This window comes from Labeo rohita, chromosome 23 (genome assembly GCF_022985175.1).
Source record: "Labeo rohita strain BAU-BD-2019 chromosome 23, IGBB_LRoh.1.0, whole genome shotgun sequence".
NCBI classification, from domain to species: Eukaryota; Metazoa; Chordata; class Actinopteri; order Cypriniformes; family Cyprinidae; genus Labeo; species Labeo rohita.
In genome coordinates, this window is record NC_066891.1 from 1,403,531 (window position 1) to 1,424,750 (window position 21,220).

Here is a 21,220-nt window from a genome sequence, read left to right on the forward strand (position 1 = left end):
CTTGGCCACTTGGTGATGCTATAAGATGGAAAAACCATAAAATTGCTATAACTATGCAACCATTCATCCTGTACACGGTCGTGGTCCAAAGTGCCACAAGTGTCTATAAGGACATTTGCGTATCTCAATAAAACATGGCTGCCATTGGCAGATGAAGTTTGAGCACCTATTAGACAAGGTTAACGAAGGCCGATTGAAATGAAACTTGGTGGGCCTGTTTGACTCACAGCCCCAAAGGTCTGAGAGAAATTTGAAAGAAATCGGCCCCTAGGGGGCCATATATCGCATTTTTCAATGTTAACGTTTGTACATTGTGCGGTTTTAGCACATATGATGATGACATATGATGGAACTCCTCATTCCAGACAGCTTTGCCTCTAGAACCACTGCTGTCAATCAGATATTTTGTTAATTGAGAAGATGTAAAACACCTACTTTTGTAAACTAGTCCAGTCCACAAAAGTACAATTCACTGCAGTACAAATCTCTTTACTCTCTAGGTCAATCATTTTTTTTAAAAAAATGTACACTTTGGAAAACTATAATGGTCTTGTTTAGAAAAGGGGCCTGTCCAAATTTACCCCAAATCCTATAAAGCCTAAAGAAAAACTCCGAGCACATGCGACAGGTGATTCTAAACAAGCATGCAAAGTTTTAAGGAGATTATACTACAGCTGGTGGTATAATAGTCATAAATGTTAAAAAAAAAATCTATGGTAATTTACATGGATTTGCCAAAATTGCTTTTTTATATGTCTTTTTCCATATGTGCTTAAATGCCTTAAAGTGCTTGCAGCTATAATTATCCTCTTTTCCACCACCCGATAAAGATGCGAGGCTGTTTTGGCCTAAATATAAAGTTTCCTGTGTTGACTAGAGAAGAATTATAATATTTCCCAGAGAGTCCATTTTTTCTGACCAAAATCATTTCCCAAAAGGACTTAAAGGCAACATAATAATGCCAGAGTCTTTGAGACAGTAGCAAATCTGTCAAAAATTATTAGTGCTAGTTTAGATATTGGTCTACGGCTATGATATACTAGTACAAAATGATCTGATCTGGTGTTCAACCGAAGTTTAACTTACGTTTTTCATCATTTGTGTGCTGCCAGAGGGAATAGGCCCGTCATCCATGAATTTGCACTATCTTAGCTCTTGGTTTTGGCTCTGCTTCTTTTTCCTTGCTGTTATAGTATTGGGAATAAGGCTTGATTTACTTGGAGCACATGCTAAATATAGCAAAGTACATGAAATAAACTCTCAGCAGCAGAACTGCGGGGTGGAGCGCTGCTGTATATCAAGTGTAGGTCAGTAGGCCATTGTGAGCCTCGGCTCCAGAATCCCAGAATATATTCAATCGCGCCAACAAACGAGCCAGAAAGCGGATGATCTTTTTGGAAAAGATTTCGCTGACGCCCTGAAGCTCCTCTGAAGTAATGTTTTATTCATGTTTAAACAGTTGCCTGCACGTTTACGTGTGAAACACTAAGGTGTTTGCATTAGTGGTTCGGGTGAGGCTGGATGTGGATATGAGACATGACTTTGTGGATATTTTTGTTGGACGTCACCCTAAGTGCTCTCTCTTGGCCGAGGGATAGGGTGCATTCCTGTCTTGGAAGAACTGGGGGAGGTAGATTCACCAGCTGGGACTATCCGAAGTCAGCGTTTCATTGCACTTTTCTCTCCTGTTGTAACTCTAATTATGCCTCAAAGGTAGAAATCAGTGAATGAGATGGATAGCTTTATGGTTTTTGTTTCCATTGCACAGCAGTCAGTTTCTTAAAATATCTAATAATTCATTCTGTCGTTTATCCAAAGCACTGTTACTTTCCAGCTGAACCCAGCTTAGGGAGATTACCTGGTTTGTTTTTTGTGCATAACAGTAGACTTATTAAGGCTTTCAACATGGTTTTGATTGCTGAACATGTAGATTCACCTGCGGTGTTCAGGCGGTTTGCTGTCTCAGATTTTCCACAGATCTCTGTCGGCCCTGAACGCAGCTGCGCGGCCTCGAAAAATTTCGTCTTTTGTGATTGGCTGAGCGCGACTAACCTCCGTTCCAAATGTTCCTACACACACTTCTGTCAATAAGCAGAGAAAACATAAGAGACACATTAGGAGGACGACTGGTGCTTTCAAAACCCGTGAGGCTTTGTTTATGTGAGTCTTGAATAATGGTTGTCATAACACAGAGCCATATCTGGGATTTTTCTTCGCTGCCACTCTTGCCTTAGGCCTTTACATAAGTCTTTATATATACTTAATGTATATTAGTAGACAGGTATAGACAGGTATAGATCTTTACATATATATATAGTTTGTGGAAAACTTGTCTTTTGATCATTTTTAACTAAATTTTAAACAGTAATTGTAGTAAAAATGTTTCAAGATTTATTTATCCTTCCAAAGATCGATTGACTAATTGATTGATATATGCAGTTATTTATTTAATTATTTATGCATTTGTTTATTTTCACTAGATTTTTAAGTTATATTAGTTAGAAATTCAAGATTTATCTTTTTTCAAAGATGTATTTATTTATTTATGCATTTCGTTTACTAGACTTTAAAAATGTATTGTAGTAATAAAAAAAAATCCATCCTTCCAAAGATTGATTGATTAATTGATTGACATACGCAGTTATTTATTTAAGCATTTATGCATTTATTTATTTTCACTAGATTTTTAAATTGTATTAGTCAAAACAAATTACAGATTTATCCTTCCAAAGATTGATCAATTGATTTTCTTTTTTTTTACTTGATTTAAAAAATATATTGTATTCAAAAAATCAAGATTTATTTGTTCTTCCAAAGATTGATTGATTAATTGATTGATATATGCATTTATTTAAGAATTTATGCACTTAGTTATTTACGCTAGATTTTAAACAGTTATATTAGTCAAAAAATGATTTATTAAAATTGATTAAAAGATTTATCCTTCCAAGATTTATTTATTTATGCATTTATTATTTATTTTATTTTTTTTTACTAGATTTTAAGCATGTATTGGTGTTAAAAATACAAGATTTATTTATCTTTCCAAAGATTGATTGATTAATTTATTGATATATGCAGTTATTTATGTAAGCATTTATGCATTTATTTTTTCCACTAGATTTTAACATTTAGTTATTCATTTAGTTATTTATTTATTTAGATTTATTTATTTAGTTATTTAGTTATTTATGCATTTTTTTTTTTTTTTTTTTTACTAGATTTTAAGCATGTATTGGGGTCAAAAATACAAGATTTATTCATCCTTCCAAAGATTGTTTGATTAGTTGATTGACATATGCATTTATGCATTTATTCATTTTCACTAGGTTTTTAATAGTTATATTAGTCAAAAAATTTCAGGTTTTATCATTCCAAAGATTTATTTATTTATGCATTTTTATTTTACTAGATTTAAAAATAAATATTGTAGTAAAATAGCAATCAAGATTTATTTATGATATATGCAGTTATTTAAGCATTTATGCATTTTCACTAGATTTTTAACAGTCATATTGGTCAAAACAACAACAAAAAAAAAAATCAAGATTTGTCCTTCCAAAGATTGGTTGATTGATTGATTTATGCATTTTTTTTTACTAGATAAAAAAATATTCAAAAATCAAGATTTATTTATTAATACGATGATTGATTAATTAATTGATTGATATATGCAGTTATTTAAGCATTTATGCTGTTATTTATTTCCACTAGATTTTCAACAGTTATATTAGTCAAAAAGGTCAAAGATTTATCCTTCTAAAGCTTTATTTATGCATTTATTTATTTACGCATTTATGCATGATTTTTTTCTACTTTTTAAACATTTATTTTAAATGCATATATTAATTAATATATGCATTTATTTATGCATTTGTGTATTTATTCTTTTTATACTTGATTTGAAAATTTATTGTAGTCAAAAAATCAGGATTTCTTTATCCTTCCAAAGATTGATTGATTGACTGATATATGCATTTATTTATTTATGCATTTATTAGATTTTAAACAGTTGACTGATTGAATTTATGCATTTATTTTTTATGCATTTATTTATTTTTAAAAGATTTTAATCAGTTATTGCAATCAAAATAAATGATCTTATGCACTTATTAAATATTAACTTTAATTATTAAATATAAAAGTTTATTTATTATTTATTGTTTGTTTATTTTTTACTTAATTATTTGTAAGCTATATTGCCCAACCCTTGTACTGAAGCTTTATTTTTTTGTTAAGCAGCTTTATATAAAATGTGAAAATATGAAACACTTGTGCATTCCTGTACTAGGTAATGTATATCAATATTTAGAAAAAATGTCTGTCTTTCACAATAAATCGTTGTTGGTTGACATTCAATGTCCTGCATGTTTAAAGCAGCTGTCACGCTTAACCATTTCCTTACCTTGGCTACAAATCAATCACTGGCCATCTTGGCAAAAGAGCTGATCTGGTCTAGATAGTTGTCAGCTGTATGTTGTTGCAAGCACTAAACTTTAAACTTTTATTGTCTCCAAGTGTTGTCGAACATCAAACGTGCGATTGTAGCGGTTCCACCTGTGGACACACAGAGAGAATAAGCTGTTTTGTTGGTTTGATCTTGAACAAACAGGTGTTAGTTAACATTGAATATCTCTTTTTGTTAGGTAGTTTATGCTGGTTAATATTGGTTTGTTTGTTGTTGGACCAGTGAAGCACCTGACCAGGTAGATCTTGCTGTTTAAGCTTCATCAACATTCAAATCATATAATATAGTGGTAAACAGCGGTGCTCAACAAAGACCAGGTCAGTGTGAATTTTTAATGAGGCTTTTAAATGCCTGTTCTGAATGAATCAGGGTTGTTTAGTTCGTGATGCCTCAGCTGTGCTTTATTCCTCAAAGGCTAGTGAACATCAGCACAGGTTAATGGAAGATTTTAATGGAGGGTTTTTATAGACATGTGATTGCTCCTTAATGTTTATGAGAGACACATTTGGAAGTATGTTTTCATTCTGTTAGCGCTGCCTCACGGGACGTTTGGTCAGCCTCTTGGTTTGTATTTTCATGCATGTTGGGTAACTTATTTGTTATATATATATTTGCTATATTATGCTATATTATTATTATTATGAAATAATAATTGGAGATAAATTACATTTTTATTTTTTCCTTTGGACCTTATTGGTCTTTAAGCAAATGAAAAAATGTATTTATTTATTTACTTACTTACTACATTTTATTCATTTTGGACTTATTAGGATGTGAATTTATTGTTTATTTATTCACAAAAAAAAATTCCTTTGGACCTTTTTGGACTTTAAATATTTATTTATTTATTTATTTATTTACTACATTTTATTCATTTTGGACTTTGAAGTTTAAATTGAATTTATTGTTTATTTATTTGTTTGTTTTTGCTGTATTATTCAGTATATTTGGACCTTATTGGATTTTAAGCAAACAAAAACATTTATTTATTTGTTTATTTGCTACAGTTAATTTATTTAGTACGTTTTATTCATTTTGGACTTATTAGGATGTGAACTATATGTATATATCGTGTGTGTGTGTGTGTATATATATATTATATCATATATTTTTGCTATATAATTATTATTATTAGGAATTAACTTAAATTACTTTTTCCCCCATTGGACCTTATTGGTCTTTAGGCAAACAAAAATATTTATTTATTTATTACATTTGATTTATTTTGGACTTATTAGGATGTAAATTAGTTAATTTACTGGCTAAATTGTTACATTATTATTATGAATTAACTTAGAAGTAATTTACATTTTTGTTTTTTTCTTTTGGAACTTATTGGACTTTAAGCAAATGTTGGGGCTATATTATTATTATTATTATTATTATTATATTTATTACATTTTATTTATTAAATATTTATTTAGTGAAATTATTGTTTATTTATTAGGTAATATATGAATAATATAGTTTGTTTTTTTATTTATTATTATTATTATTATTATTATTTTATTTATGTATTTAGTACATTTTATTTATTTACTACATTTTATTCATTTTGTATTTATTAGGATGTGAATTTATTGTTTATTTATTTGTTAATATATTAATAATATAATTTGTTATATATCATTATATATTATATATTGTTATATATTATTATATATATTATTGTTATTTATTATATTTTTAATTAATCAATTTATTTATTTACTACATTTTATTCATTTTAGACTTATTAGGATGTGAATTTGCTTATTTTGTATTTGCTAATATATATATATATATATATATATATATATTATGCTATACATCTTATTGGACTTTAAGGAAACAAATACATTTTATTCATTTGCTTTATTTATGTGTTGTTTTTATTTGAAATTTGAAATATTTAAGTTCATTTTTATCTTTAGTTTAGGTTTTAGTAAGAATGTGCTTTTGTAATTTTTATTAGCTTTTTAATTTATTTTTAATTTATTTTATTTGCTTGTAATTTTTTTTTTTTTTTTTTTTCAGTTTTACTTTAGTATTTATTATTTTATTCCAGTTATTATTCCAGCTTTTAATTTGAACTTTTAAGTTAAACGTTTCAGTGGAAAGCAAGCAAAATGCCACTTCTCATTCTGGACATGTCTGGCTCTTTTTACACCTTATATATGTATATATATATATATATATATATCCCTGTCCCGCTCTCCAGCTGTAAAGCTGCTCATGTGTCAGTAATCCAGCATGAATGTGATCATTGATGTTCATTAATCAGTTCTAATGTTCGTCTCTCATACGCCAGACGTGCTTTCCAGTGTTGAAAGTGTCAGTCAGACACACGGTTTCAATTACGCGGTCTGTCTTGTGCTGTTCAGAAGCGGTTGTTCATGAATCGATCTTTCTTTCTGATTTCCTGCTCATCTGTGTGTCTCCGCAGGGTCCCATCGGCCCCCCAGGTCTCCCAGGACCCCCTGGAAAGAGAGGACCGCGGGTAAGATGCTCCGCTCTGATGCATCAGTGTCACAGGTTGAATCCTGTTTCTCTGTGTTGCTGATTCATACAGCATCAGTCTGTCCTGCTCACTTTGTTTTCAGACTTTCAGCAGCTGTTTGTGGTGAAAATAATCTCTGAGAATGTGAAAGAATCACAGAAATGTACAGCACAGTGGCGGCTACTGGTCTGTCAAATAGGGGAAGCTCATTTTCGGCCTACATCGTAAAATTGTCTATTTATTTATTCACAAGAATGTGCCTTATTGTCATAAGTCACAATGCAAACAATCGTAAAAAAAAAAGCTTTAGTTTTATTATGCAAAATATGATGTATTTTTTCTTTTAGTCAGATGCTACTATATAGTATAAATATTTTGCAATTTAAATAAGGTTATTATGGAGATTTATTTATTTATTTATTTATTTATAAAGTATTTTAATAAAAATATAAGGTTTCATTATGTTATGTTAAAATTTTTCAAGATTATATATATATATATATATATATATTAATTTATAGTCATCCTCCATGTTAATATTTAATGTAGTAATCTATATATATATATTGATTACTACATTAAATATTAACATGAATGAATGAATGAACGATCTAAAAAAAATATTAAACTCTGTAAAAGTGAAACAAGGAATGTGGTGTATAATTGTGTGAAATGTATGATGAAAATCAAGCAATTTCGCCAAGCAAATATAAAGAAATAGGTTGCAGCAGTTTTTATTTCGACTGAACTTGAGAAATCCGCGATGGGACTGAGCGCGAATAGCTTCAGCGATTCCTTATAGTACAAAATCGCTGTCAGTCAAAAGGAGATGCAATCTTTCGACAGACCCTCCAATCATCACGCAGAAGCTCGGAGTCCAGGCCAGCCCACTCCTCATTTGCTCCTCATTCACCCCCAGAGACGCTGAGCGTCCGTGGGCGGGACATAATCGCAGCGTTTATCCAATGACCGTCTAGTTTCAAAGCACTGAAAAAACGTTCAAAGCAGCCGCATTGAAGTCAATGGACGCTGGGCTTCAACGGGGAAATGCACTGTGACGCTACGGGAATGTATGAGAAGAAAATCAAGTCAGCCGACCTGCTATATCTAACTGATTCTGAACGAACTCGTCTTTGAGATGAACGTTTTCTAACGCATTTTTAGTCAATAAAATGTTAATACAACAGTACATAATTTGACCATTAATTTTGTGACATTATAGGGGAAGCTGAGCTTCCCTTGCAGTCTTAAAGAAATCGCCACTGGTACAGCAGTAAATAGAACCACACACACTTCTATCTCTGTACATTTATGGTGTGGTGTTGGGCTGTCAGAGGCTCTGTCCTCATGATATTTGAGTTTGTGGAGGCCGCAGGCGCTCCGGCTGCTGTCAGTCACTGATTGATGCTTTATTCTCAGACGCCGTCTGTCAGCATCATTCCTGATCGTCCTAGACACAAAATATCTGTTCAGAAACACAAATCATCATTGATCTTACTTTACTAATCACTCATTGTCTACTCAGGGCTTTCAGCTGTGAAACAGAAATGGAGATATTTAGCAGAGCGTTCACGCTGCTCCATAGAGTCACATAGAAACTGCAGATTGCTTGAAAATCAATAACGTCATTCCAGTGCTGCTTTAATATTAGTATTATCTTTAATAATACCATTAATATTTTAAATTACCTTTATTTTTATACTTTCCATTTTTATTTCAGTTTTGATTAATTGTGTGCTTTTTGTTATTTATTTTCTTTTTTAGTTTTAGTTATTTTAGTATTTAAACTTAATCACCTGAATATATCTATTATATGTAAGTTTTTTTGTCTAGTATTGACGACATGAAGATGCTGCTGACATGGCATTAAAATACAGTAAATATAAATAAGTAAATAAATAAATAATATTATTTAAACTTATTTCTGACTATGTCATCATCATTTCTAATTTTCATTCTTGTTTTTTAAACTAATATTTATATATATTTTTTTATTTCAGCTTTTATTTCAGTAAACAAAAACAAATTTTAATAGGTTTATTTTTATTTTTTATTTTTTAATATTTAAGTTCGTTTTTATCTTTAGTTTAGGTTTTAATAAGAATGTGCTTTTGTAATTTTTATTAGCTTTTTAATTTATTTTTAATTTATTTTATTTGCTCGTAATTTTTTTTTTTTTTTTCAGTTTTACTTTAGTATTTATTATTTTATTCCAGTTATTATTCCAGCTTTTAATTTGAACTTTTAAGTTAGAAGTTTCAGTTTTAAGAGTTTTTTTTTTTAAGTTTTTAATCTATTTTATTTTATTTTATTTTATTTTTATTTATTCTAATACAGCTTTAATTTAATAAACTTAAAAAAAACAAAAAACACACACATTTTAACAATAACAACTCATTTGCAACACATTTTACTTTCGTAATGTAAAAAGTTGTTTATAAAAGTAGTAAAATAAAAGTACACTACACTAGTATGGTATTAATTAATGTCAAATGAGCTTTTATTTGTATATTTAGTTTTTTTTTTGCATTTTAGTTTTTTATTAAGGTTTTTTTATTGCATTTTATTTTATTATTATTTTTAAATATGTCTACTTAGTTTTATTTTTCTTTTAGTTAAAGTAATTTTAGTGGTTTAGCTTATATTTATTTAGTTGACAAGGAAATGTTTCTATTTTTTAAATATTATAAGTATTTTATTTATTTATATATTATAAATATTATAAATATTTTCTATTTTTTGTTTTTAAATTTAATTTAATAAAAAATATATATATATAAAAATATATATATATATATAATATAAAATATAAAATATTATATATATATATATATATATATATATATATATATATATATATATAATTTTATTTATTTATTTATTTAAGGATTAAAAACTTTTTTTTTTTTTGAAGATTTTTGGTTTAGTTAACATTAACAACATTGCATCATCCACAACACATTTTATTTCCATAATAAGATGTATTTATGCATTAAAAGGGTATTTGAGAAGAAATATGGGATGGGATTTGATATTATCCAGCTTATTTGATCTGGAAAAGTGGGTGTTTCACACCAGAAACATCACCACAATATTTGTGACGTTACCTAATTTTAGCACTTATATATGTAACGCATATCACTCAAGAATCTGTTGTTGAGATAAATCTAATGCAGGACAGTTTGTGTGATGTAAACTTCATGTAAACTTACAGAGTCTGTGTGTCTTTGTTTCTCTCAGGGTCCACCTGGTCCTCACGGGAGTCCCGGTCCACCTGGTTTACCTGGTCCAAAGGTAAGTTTCCATTTTTGATCTCCGTACGTCCTCTTCCGGCCGGCGCCGGAGGGAATGCGTTACGATAATAACCTGTGGCACGATCACGCTGTCGTTCCGTCCTCACGTAGACAAGTCTGCGCTGTTACACGAGCGCAGCGGCAGCTCCAGACGCTCTTCCTGTTCAGACTCGCCATGCTGAAGCTGAATAGTTGTCGTTTCGTAATAAACGTTTGTTATGGTGTGTGTCAGTCGCTGTGTGTGCGTGTGTGTGTGTGTGTGTGACGCGGAGGCATCGGAAAACACTGGAAAGAGCCGTCGGGGAGACACTGACAGTTTGATCTGCTGAAAGAACAGAGGAAAATATATCTGTGCCACGACATTAACTGTGTGTGTGTGTGTGTGAATCCGTGAGTCAGAACATGGAGAAATGTACAGCACACCTGGTCGCTGGTTAACAGATGGACTCACTTTGACCTCAAATAAATTGACGTCATTGCAGTGTTTCCCTGAGAAGCACCTTGATTTACATTTTTAATTAGTTTTTATTTATTTATTTATTTTTTGTGATTTTACATGCTTTTGTCCTGTTTGTTAGTTTTTGCTTTTAAAAATATTTCTAAATTTTCTATGTTTTTTTTTTATTATTATTTGTATTCCAATTTTAGGTTTTATTAATTTAAATTAATTCATTTAATTTAATTAATTAATTTTTTTATTAGTTTTTCATAGTTTCAGTTTCATCAGTGATTCCCAGAGCAGCAGGTTTATTTTTATTTTTTATCATTTAATTTTCATTTCACGTTCATAACAAGCTGCTTTAGATCAGTGTTTTTGTTTGTATTTAGAATTTTTTTTTTTTTTTTTTTTTGTATGTTAACTTGTATTTTTTATTTTTGTAATTTATTTTTATTTCCAATTTTTTTAATTTAAGATTAGCTAACTTTATGGTAATTTTGTTGTACGTTATCATTTTTATTCATTCATTAATTTTTAATGTGTCTATATAACACCTTTTAATTAACACTCATACATTTTTTAATTTAACATTTAATTTAATTAACTTAATTCAATTAACAAAAAATATATTTTAACAATAACAACTCTGCATCATTTGCAACACATTTTTCTTTCATAATATAAAAAGTAGTTTATAATTGTAGTAAAATAAAAGTAGTTTAGACTAGTATGCTATTCATTAATATCTCAAATAAATGAAATAATTTTCATTTTTTTTTTGTTTTTTTTTTAGTTTAAGTTGTAAGTTTTTTTAAGTTTTATATTTATTATATTAAATATGTCTTATCATCACTTTTTAATTAACATTTAATTTTTAATTTTCATTTAACATTCGAAACAAGCTGCTTTAGATACTATTATAGTTTTTGTTATTATTTAGTATTTTTATAAAATTGTATATTAACTTGTGTTTTTTATTTTTGTAATTTATTTTTATTTCCCATTTTCACTTTAATATTAGCTAACATTTTGGTAATTTTGTTGTATGATATCATTTTTATTCATTCATTCATTATTAATGTGTCTTTATAACACTTTTTAATTAACACATGCACTTTTTACTTTAACATTTAATTTAACTGAATTAAATTAATTTAATAACATTTAATTTAATTTAAAAAAATATTTTAACAATAACAACTCTGCATCATTTGCAACACATTTTACTTTCATAATATAAAAACTAGTTTATAAAAGTAGTAAAATAAAAGTAGTTTACACTAGTATGCTATTCATTAATATCTCAAACAAGCTTTTATTTTTATATTTTCAGTTTTTTTTTATTTTTAGTTTGTTTTTTATTACGTTTTATATTTATTATTATCTTTTAAATATCTTATCATCATTTTTAATTTTCATTTAACATCCAAAACAAGCTGCTTTAGATCAGTGTTTTTTTAAACGTTGATATACTATTATAGTTTTTGATATTATTTATAATTTTTATAAAATTGTATATTAACTTGTATTTTTTATTTTTGTAGTTTTTTTTTTTTTTTCCATTTTCACTTCAATATTAGCTAAAGTCTTGGTAATTTTGTTGTGTGTTATCATTTGTAATCATTTTTTACTGTCTCTATATAACACTTTTTAATTAACACTCATTTTAATTTAACATTCACAACAAGCTATTGATATTTAGAATTTTTATTTTTTTATATATATATATTTAGTTAAAGTTTTGATCATTTTGCTATGTATTTTGTTGTTTCTATTATTATTTGCCTTTTTATATATAGTTATTTTTCTGTATATTTTAATTATTTTTATTTATTATTTTTTGTCTATTTAGTTTGTTATTTTAGCATTATAGCTGAACAAAAGACAATGAGAAATACCTTGACAAGTAGCTTTTTTTATTATTTATTTTATTTTATTTTATTTTATTTTTTATTTAATTTAATTTGATTTAATGTAATGTCAAGTAGCACTAAGCACGCGGCTTTACATGAAGCACTTCTTGACTTGTTAAAGGTAGCGTGATGTGTTTGTGATGTCAGAGAGGTCAAATTTGTTTCATGTTGTGGTGATTTTCATAGAGGTCAAAGGTTGCGCTGGTGTCGTTATAGTGAACGGTGTAGTGTGTTTATGAACCGCTGCACTGAAGTCAATGACTGTGTTTTAAAGAAGTCATTTAAAGAATGTGAGTTTTAAAGTGTCTGTGTGAGAGTTGACTGTTCATATCGAAGGAAGTTTTTAAAGAAGAAGGGTTTAGAAGTAGGAAGTGTTTACATGTAATAAGGCGGAAGGAAGGAACAAAAGAAGGAAGTAAGTTCAGAAAGACAGAGGAAGGGAGGTTGGAAAAGAAGTTCAAAAACAAGGAAATAAGGAAGTTTGGAAGTAATGAAGGGTTTCCAGCTGGGAGCAGTGTTATTTTAGTGTTATTAAATAACTATTACAGTTTTTTATTAATAATTTTGATTCATTTTTGCTTTTAAATTTTTTATGTGCTATTATCATTTTTAGTAGTTTTTGCTTTTAAAAAATATTTTATTTATTTTTAATTCACTTTTAGTTTTTATTATTTTAAATCAGCTTTTGTTTTCTTATTTTTTGTTTTCATTTTAATTTTGTTTAATTTTTAGTAATTTAGTGGGATTTTTTTTGTTTTAATTTTTTGTCATTAGTTTTTGCTTTTTAAAAAAATATTTCTAAATATTTTTTATTTATTTTTTTTTTCCAGTTTTAGTTTTTATTTATTTCCAGTTATTAATTTTTAGCACTTCAACTTTAATTATTTTAAGGTTTTTTAGTTTCAGTGTTTGCTTTTTAAAAATATTTCTAAATATTTTTTATTTATTTTTTTCAGTTTTTGTTTTTATTTATTTCCAGTTATTAATTTTAGCACAACTTTAATTTATTTGAAGGTTTTTTAGTTTCAGTTTTTTGCTGTTTAAAAAATATTTCTAAATTTTTTTTTTTTATTTTTTTCTGTTTTAGTTTTTATTTCCAGTTATTAATTTTAGCACAACTTTAATTTATTTGAAGGTTTTTTAGTTTCAGTTTTTGCTTTTTTAAAAAATTTTAAAATATTTTTTATTTATTTTTTTCAGTTTTAGTTTTTATTTAGTTCCAGTTAGTAATTTCAGCACTTCAACTATTTATTTTAAGGTTTTTTAGTTTCATTTTGTTTAGGTGTTTTCCATCTATTATTTCTATTTGATATTATTCTAATGTTTTTAATAGTTTTAGTTTTATTTAATTATAACAAGACTGGTTGGAAGTTAGGACGTTAGGAAATAAGGCTCTTGTTAGTGAGAATAGGGTTATTGTAGTTAAAGATCTGCTCTGGTAGTTGAAAGGTTGCAGCTTTGACCTCCTCAAGGGTTCATCCGTGACCTTTCACCCCTGTGTTCTTGATAAAGATGATAAACTCAGCTGCACTGAACCTGTGACTGAACAATGTTATGTGAACGTCGTGAAATCAGAAAAGCAAACGTGTGTGTGTGAAGGTGGAACATCAGGAGGCAGGTGTGTCCTGTAAAGGTGATGAACCTGTGCAGTTTTTCCAGTAGTGGAAAAAAAGGTCCAACAAACACATCTGTCATAGTGATTTTAGTTCATTTTATTTGTTTATTTTTTATTTTAGTAATGATATAAATTAATATTTTTTCTTACAGACAATTTTTCATTTTTCCATTTATTTTTTTATTTCAGCTTTAGTTTAAAATTAATATTTTGAGTCAGCTTTTATTTTCATATTTTTGGTTTTCATTTTAATTTTGGTTTAATTTTTAGTAATTTTGTGTGCTTTTGCATTTTTTTTACATTTTTCTTCTATTTTTTTAAATTCCGTTTTACTTGTATTATTATTTTTTATCAAACGTACCTTTGTTCATTTGATTAGTTTTTTTTTATTAGCTATTAAAATTATAATTATAAAAATGTGATTTCTAGATCTGAAGAGGCCATGTAATTGAATAAAAATGACATAATCTTATCACAAAAATGAATAAAATTGCATTTTAAAATTAATATACGTTTTTCTTATTTTAAAAGTGTGATTTATCCTGAAAAAGTGATGTAATTTAATAAAAAAAAACATATTGTAATCACAAAATGTAAAATAAGAATATGTAATTTCTTGAAAAGTCAAGAAATGTAATAAAAATCAAGTAATCTAATCATCCAAATTAATAAAATGGAATTTTTTAAAGGATGTAATTTTTTCCAATTATAAAAATATGATTTCTAGACCTGAAAAAGTTACAGAATTTAATAAAAATTGTCATCTAATGACATAAATGAATATTTTTTTTTAGTTATCTTAGTATGTGCTTTTGCCATTTGTATTTTTTTCTTACAGACAATATTTAATTTGATCATTTATTTTTATTTCAGCTTTAGTTTAAAATTAATATTTTGAGTCAGCTTTTATTTTCATATTTTTGGTTTCCTTTTTAATTTTGGTTTAATTTTTAGTAATTTTGTGTGCTTTTGTCTTTTTTGTGTGTGTGTTTGCCTTGTAGATTTTTCTTTTATTTTTTTTTAATTCAGTTCTATTTGTATGATTTATTTGTATGATTTTGAACCCATTTTTTAAAATATTTTCATTTTAATTTTAGCTTAATATTTTTGTTATGTGCCTTTGTTAAATTTATTTTATTTTTTTCATTAGCTTTAATCAGTATTCTCATATGTTCAGTTCATATATTTATTTTAATTTGAGTAGTTTTGTTTTTGTTATGTTTTCTCTAAATTGCTCTAAATATTTTTAATTTGTTATTTCGGTTTTAGTTTTTATTTATCTCCAGTTAGTAATTGTAATTCTGGATCAAGCTATAGTTACATCACTGTTTCCGTGTTCGTCTGTCCCTGAACATGTGCAGGTCTTTATTGGACGACTTTCACAGGAGCCCTGCGTGCTTTAATACGAGCTGGCAGGAAGTGATGTGGCTCGTAAAAGGCTGCTGGGCGGCAGCAGAGCGAGTCTGGAGGTTAGCGTTGAGCGTTGAGCCGTGTGGATGTGGTTTATTTACCGCAGCAGACGTCTGCGGGCTCCCGCAGCCACTCTGAGAGGAAACGCTGCTGCTGTCACTCACTCGCTTTCACCGCTAATTGCAGCTCAGTGTGATGAGGGTTTCCCACAGCACAGATTTAGCACTTTTTCACAGCCCAAGAGATTTATTGGAGACCACCATTATGTTTAGCTTAAATATCTTGATCAATAATTCATTTGGAGAAATAAAAATGTGGGTCAAATGCTGTTCATTAAATCTTGGGAGAATTTGATGAGCAATATTGAAGTTCATATTGAGATTTTGATTGCAGACTTTAGCATATTGTCAAATCTGAGCAGCATTTGAGACATTGAGAAATCGCTTCTCAGTCTTCAGGCAGTGGTTCTCAACCAAGATGACTTAACATTACTTAAAATGAAACAAAACAAGCATTAAAACAACCTAAAACAACTAAAAATCAACATATTTCTTATTGTAATTCACTCCCTTAACAACTGTAAATTAATAAAATTGAATTTTTAAAAAGAATAAACATTTTCCTATTGTAAAAATGTGATTTGTAGACCTGAAAAATAATGTAATGTCATGTAATGTATTAAAAACTATGTATTCTAATTATAACAATTTAAATAAGTTGTAATTTCTAGAACTAAAGAAGTCAAGAAATTTCATAAAATGTATGCAATCTAAGCACAGAAATTAATAAAATAGCATTAAAAATATATTTTTTTTCCCAATATTAAAAGTGTGATCTTTTTTTTTTTTAGACCTGAAAAAGTAATGGAATTTATAAAAAAATTACATATTCTAATGACAAAAAATAAACTTGGAAAAATTGTAATTTCTAGACCTGAAAAAGTCAAGAAATGTCATAAAATGTATGCAATCTAAGCACAGAAATTAATAAAATAGCATTTTTAAAAAAAAATTATATAATTTCTTCCAATTATAAAAGTGTGATTTCCAAATCTGAAGATGTCATGTAATTTAATAAAAATTACAAAGTCCAATCACATAAATTTATGAAAATGCATTTAAAAAGGTATATATTTTTTCCTCATTTTAAACGTGTGATTTTCTAGACCTGAAAAAGTAGTGTAATTTAATAAAAAAATATGAATAAAAAGTTAAAATAATGATTTTTTTTTTTTTCTGGAAGTCTGGAAAAGCCCAAAATAATAAAAAAAAATTATGTAATCTAATCATGCAAATTAATAAAATAGCATTTTTTTAATGATATACATTTTTACATTTTATGAAAAAGTTGCCCAATTTAATAAAAATGATGTAATCTAATGACATAAATGAATAAAATTGCATTAAAAAAATACATATTCTCTCATTTAAAGTTATTATTTCTAGACCTGAAAAAGTCACATAAATTAATAAGAATTACACAATGTAATCATGTAAAATAAAAAAATTGAGGTAACACCTGACAACAAGGTGTCATTTTTTAAAATTATTTAATGTATTAACTAACATAAACAAACAAGGAGCAATACATTTATACACTATTTATATTTTACACTATTAATCTTTGTTAATGTTAGTCAGTACAAAACCAGTCGTTCATTGTTTGTTCATTTTAGTTAACAGTGCGTTAACTAATGTTAACAAACAACTTGTGATTTTAACAATATATTAGTAAATACTGAAATTAACATTAACGTTAACTAAGATTAATAAATGTTGTAGAAGTATTGTTCGTTCTGAGTTCATGTTAATTAATGTAGTTAACTAATGTTAAGTAATGAACCTTATTGTAGTGTTACCAAATTAGAATTTAAAGTGTAAAGTGTAATTTTAGACCTGGAAAAGTCAAATAATAATCTAATTACATAAATTAATAAAATTGCATTTTAAAAGAGCAATTTCTAGACCTGAAAAAATCACATATTTAATTTAAAAATGTTGTAATCTAATCATGTAAATTAATAAAAATGCATCTTAAAAGAATATGCATTTTTTCTCAATTTAAAATTTAATTTCTAGACCTAGAAAAGCCACATAATTGAATAAAAATTATATAACCTAATTGTATAAATTAGTAAAACAAGAATATATATTTTTTTAAAAGTATAATTTCTAGACCTGGAAAGGCCAGGTATTTTTAAATTAAAATTTAATTCAATCAGATAAATTAATTAAATTGCATTTTTAAAAAAGAATATACATTTTTATAGTTTTTTTTTTTTTTCAGATATTTTTGTGGACATTTGGGGGACCTTGGAGTCAAAACCACAGTTTTATAGGAGACTGTGGTTGAAATTACAGAGAAAATCATCTGAGAACAGGAAGACTCCATTTGCTCCCTAATTTTCTGTCTAGGAGACACAAAAGAGATTCACATTGTTTCTTTCCCATTAATCTAAGCACTTGGCCTTTATACTCACAAGTGCCAAATACGCCAATCTGATTTTCCCATCAAGCTTTAGGACAAAGTGTTCATCTCTCTTTCAGAGATGACCTGAGTGGGCAGCAGGGTCGGCCGCTGCAGATATCATCACCGGGGGCCGATCTGAGCCCGAATGCATTTGGAGATGGTGGAAACTGTGAAGCATCTCAGTGCAGCCCACAGATGAGTCATGCATCTGCTGGGATCCTGGGGAAACAAGACGGAGCTGTAGCGCTTTGTGCTTTGTATCCCTTCTTAAGACTTTTAAAGATGAAACAGAGAGCGAGATGAGATGGGCTTCACAGGTTTGAGAGGTTTGGCTGACTGAAACATGTTTTATCAAAGATCTGAATGCAGCTCAGCTGCTCTGTTGACGTTTGGTTCCTCAGTGTAAAGTCAGTGAATCGTGGCAAGATTTGCTGTAGTAAAGTGGCATTTCACAGGCGTCAGATCTGTGCTGTCTAGTGTTGATTGGCAGCAATTGTGTTTCTGTCAAAGTATTGAAACACTCATTTAGGCGTGAATGGATTTGGAGTTGTTTGACTGACATGTTAAATTTAGTCCGTGCCATGAGACTTTTCTTTCAGTGAACTTCCTATGACTCCCTTTGGATTTCAATGCATTTTAAGTGTAATTAAAAAGTCTTTTGTAGTACAAAGGCACAATATTGTACAATTATGAATGAATGATTATAGATGGATGATTGATGATGGACATGATCGATGGCTGGTGTAGATTAAATGTTTGAAGGTGATTATAAGTGCATTGATTATTGGTTTGGATGTCACCGATCCATTTCTGATCATCTTATTGACTATATAAGGTTTGGTGTGTTTCAATACACACATGAATGAGTTTTCGCCCCTTAAATCTCTTCAAATCTGCTGTTTACACGCGCCGTAATCTCTCATCGAAGGAGAACATGGTTTGCATGTTTCTTCTTGAATTTTAAAGTTGCTTTAACTTCCATCAAGATGTTTTGACAGCTCATTTTTTGGGATATATGACACCAGTCTGAATTAACACGTTGTTTATGTCCTAGGGAGCAAAAGGAGATCCTGGACTGTCCCCGGGTCAGGCGTCGGCGGGTGAAAAGGTAAATAATCCACATCTACAATGAGCTACAACATTGTGTCTGTCGTGGTGCTTTGAAACGTTTTTTTAATTTACAGCCTTAAAACCTTTAACTACAGCAATGACGTATTGGCTTGCTGTCCTTTAAAGAAATAATTCTCCCAAAAATGAAAACTGTGTCATAATTTACTCACCTTTGCGTCATTCCGAAATCTGTAGGACTTTCTTGTTCCATGGAACACAGAACTAAAGAATTAAGCAGAATTCAAAACTTCTCTACGGATGGTTGAGACTTCAGAAATTACACAAACTGGTTTAATTCAAATCTCAAAGTGTCAATCAAAACATGTCTCGTCAGGTTTGGCGTCAGTGGAGATCAAAAAACACACAAAAACCATTAATATAAAAAGTGGTGGAGAATGCGGGCACACTTTGAGAAGGATGACTTTTTATGATGTTTTTTTTGGAACTCAGCAGTTCAATTTCCCACCCATTTTAATTCTGAAGAAAGAGAAGCATGAAAATGATAGAAAACATGAGTGTTTGTTTAATTTCTCTAAAAGAAATGTGAGGTCGATGAGTAAATTATGGCCGAATTGTTTGTGCATGAATTACTTCTTTTTATGTGATCTAGGTATGACCCTCAGGTGATGAAGGACATCACTAAGTTTCTTTTCTTTGACTGTTTCAGGGTGAAAGAGGACAGCCGGGTCCACAGGGTCCTAAAGGCGAACTAGGTTCAAGGGTAAGTCCTTCGCTCCCACCTTACAACCGGAGATAGGGCTGAAACGATAGATATTTTTTGTTGTTGAATAGTCATTTGATTTCATATGACCTAATGTAGGGGCCTGCAGTAATATGGTTTGACCAGTGTGGCGCTGTAGCGCAAGACTGTAATTCAGTCCTCCCAGCTGCAATTATAATTAGATTAAAGGGTTAGTTCACCCTAATTAAATGAAATGAAAATTATGAAAATTAGCCCTTTATTTACTCACCCTCCAGGTGTATGTGACTTCCTTTTTTCAGACGAATCCAATCAGAGTTATATAAAAATTATCCTGCCATTTCCAAGCTTTGGAATTACATGGGCCGGTGTTTCTCTTCATCAGTCTAAAACAGGTCCAATAAAGTGCGTCCATCCATATTACAAAGTGCCAGGGTGAATAAAGGCCTCCTGTAGTAAATCAATGCATTTTTGTAAAAAAAAATCCATATTTAAAACGTAATAATCACTTTAATTTGGCTTGCGCCAACTGGTTGTACACAGAAGCCCTTCTGGGTGGATGACGTAGGACGTCGGCATTGCGCATGTGCCGGTGAGTCTCGCGCAAAGCAGTGTTTATTTCCAGGAGCAAAGGAATTAATAGTTTCCTTTAGCAAAGTTTTACTCTTCTTGGCTTATATCAAAATCCTCTGACATTTTTCTTTACTAATCATTGTGTTGTACATCTAATTCGTGACCCTTCTTTTGTTCTGGTTTCTCCACGGCGCATTCGCATTCGTCACTTCTGAGCGGCGCATGTGCATCGGCGACATCATACGTTATCCGCCCGGAGCTGCTTCCGTGTACAACCAGTTGGCGCAAACTAGATTAACGTGATTATTACATTTTTAATTTAAAAATCTTACAAAAATGCATCACAGGAGGCCTTCATTCACCCCCTGGAGCTGCGTGAGGCACTTTTTATTATGGATGGATGGACTTTATTGGACTTGTTTTGGACTGATGAAGTGAAACACCCGTCCATGCAATTCTAAACCTTGGAAATGCCAGGATAAATTTTAATATAACTCAGATTGGATTCGTCTGAAAGAAGGAAGTCATATACACCTAGGAGGCCTAGAGGGTGAGTAAATACTGAGCTAATAATTGTTTGTTGCAGACCAAGCTGGTGAGCCCATTTTAGCTGAATTATGGGCTGTTTGCATCAGTGTTTCGCTCTCCACAGTGTTCATACAGTATCCGTTACCACCCCTGCGGCGGAAAGGCCCCTCTCAGTGGCGGCTGGATTGGGTTACGCACCAGAATAAAGACCCTGTGTGGTGTT

The 21,220-nt window shown here is 29.5% G+C and overlaps 1 protein-coding gene across 1 annotated transcript in view; it reads left to right on the forward strand.

Annotated features, from left to right (window-relative positions):
- LOC127154651 (collagen alpha-1(XXIV) chain) overlaps positions 1-21,220 on the forward strand; it is a 130,506-nt gene that overhangs the window by 22,155 nt on the left and 87,131 nt on the right. Inside the window, exons 4-7 of the mRNA XM_051096329.1 lie at positions 6,894-6,947; positions 10,188-10,241; positions 19,141-19,194; positions 19,864-19,917. Coding sequence (XP_050952286.1) covers positions 6,894-6,947; positions 10,188-10,241; positions 19,141-19,194; positions 19,864-19,917 — 216 coding nt within the window. The remainder of the gene's footprint in view (positions 1-6,893; positions 6,948-10,187; positions 10,242-19,140; positions 19,195-19,863; positions 19,918-21,220) is intronic.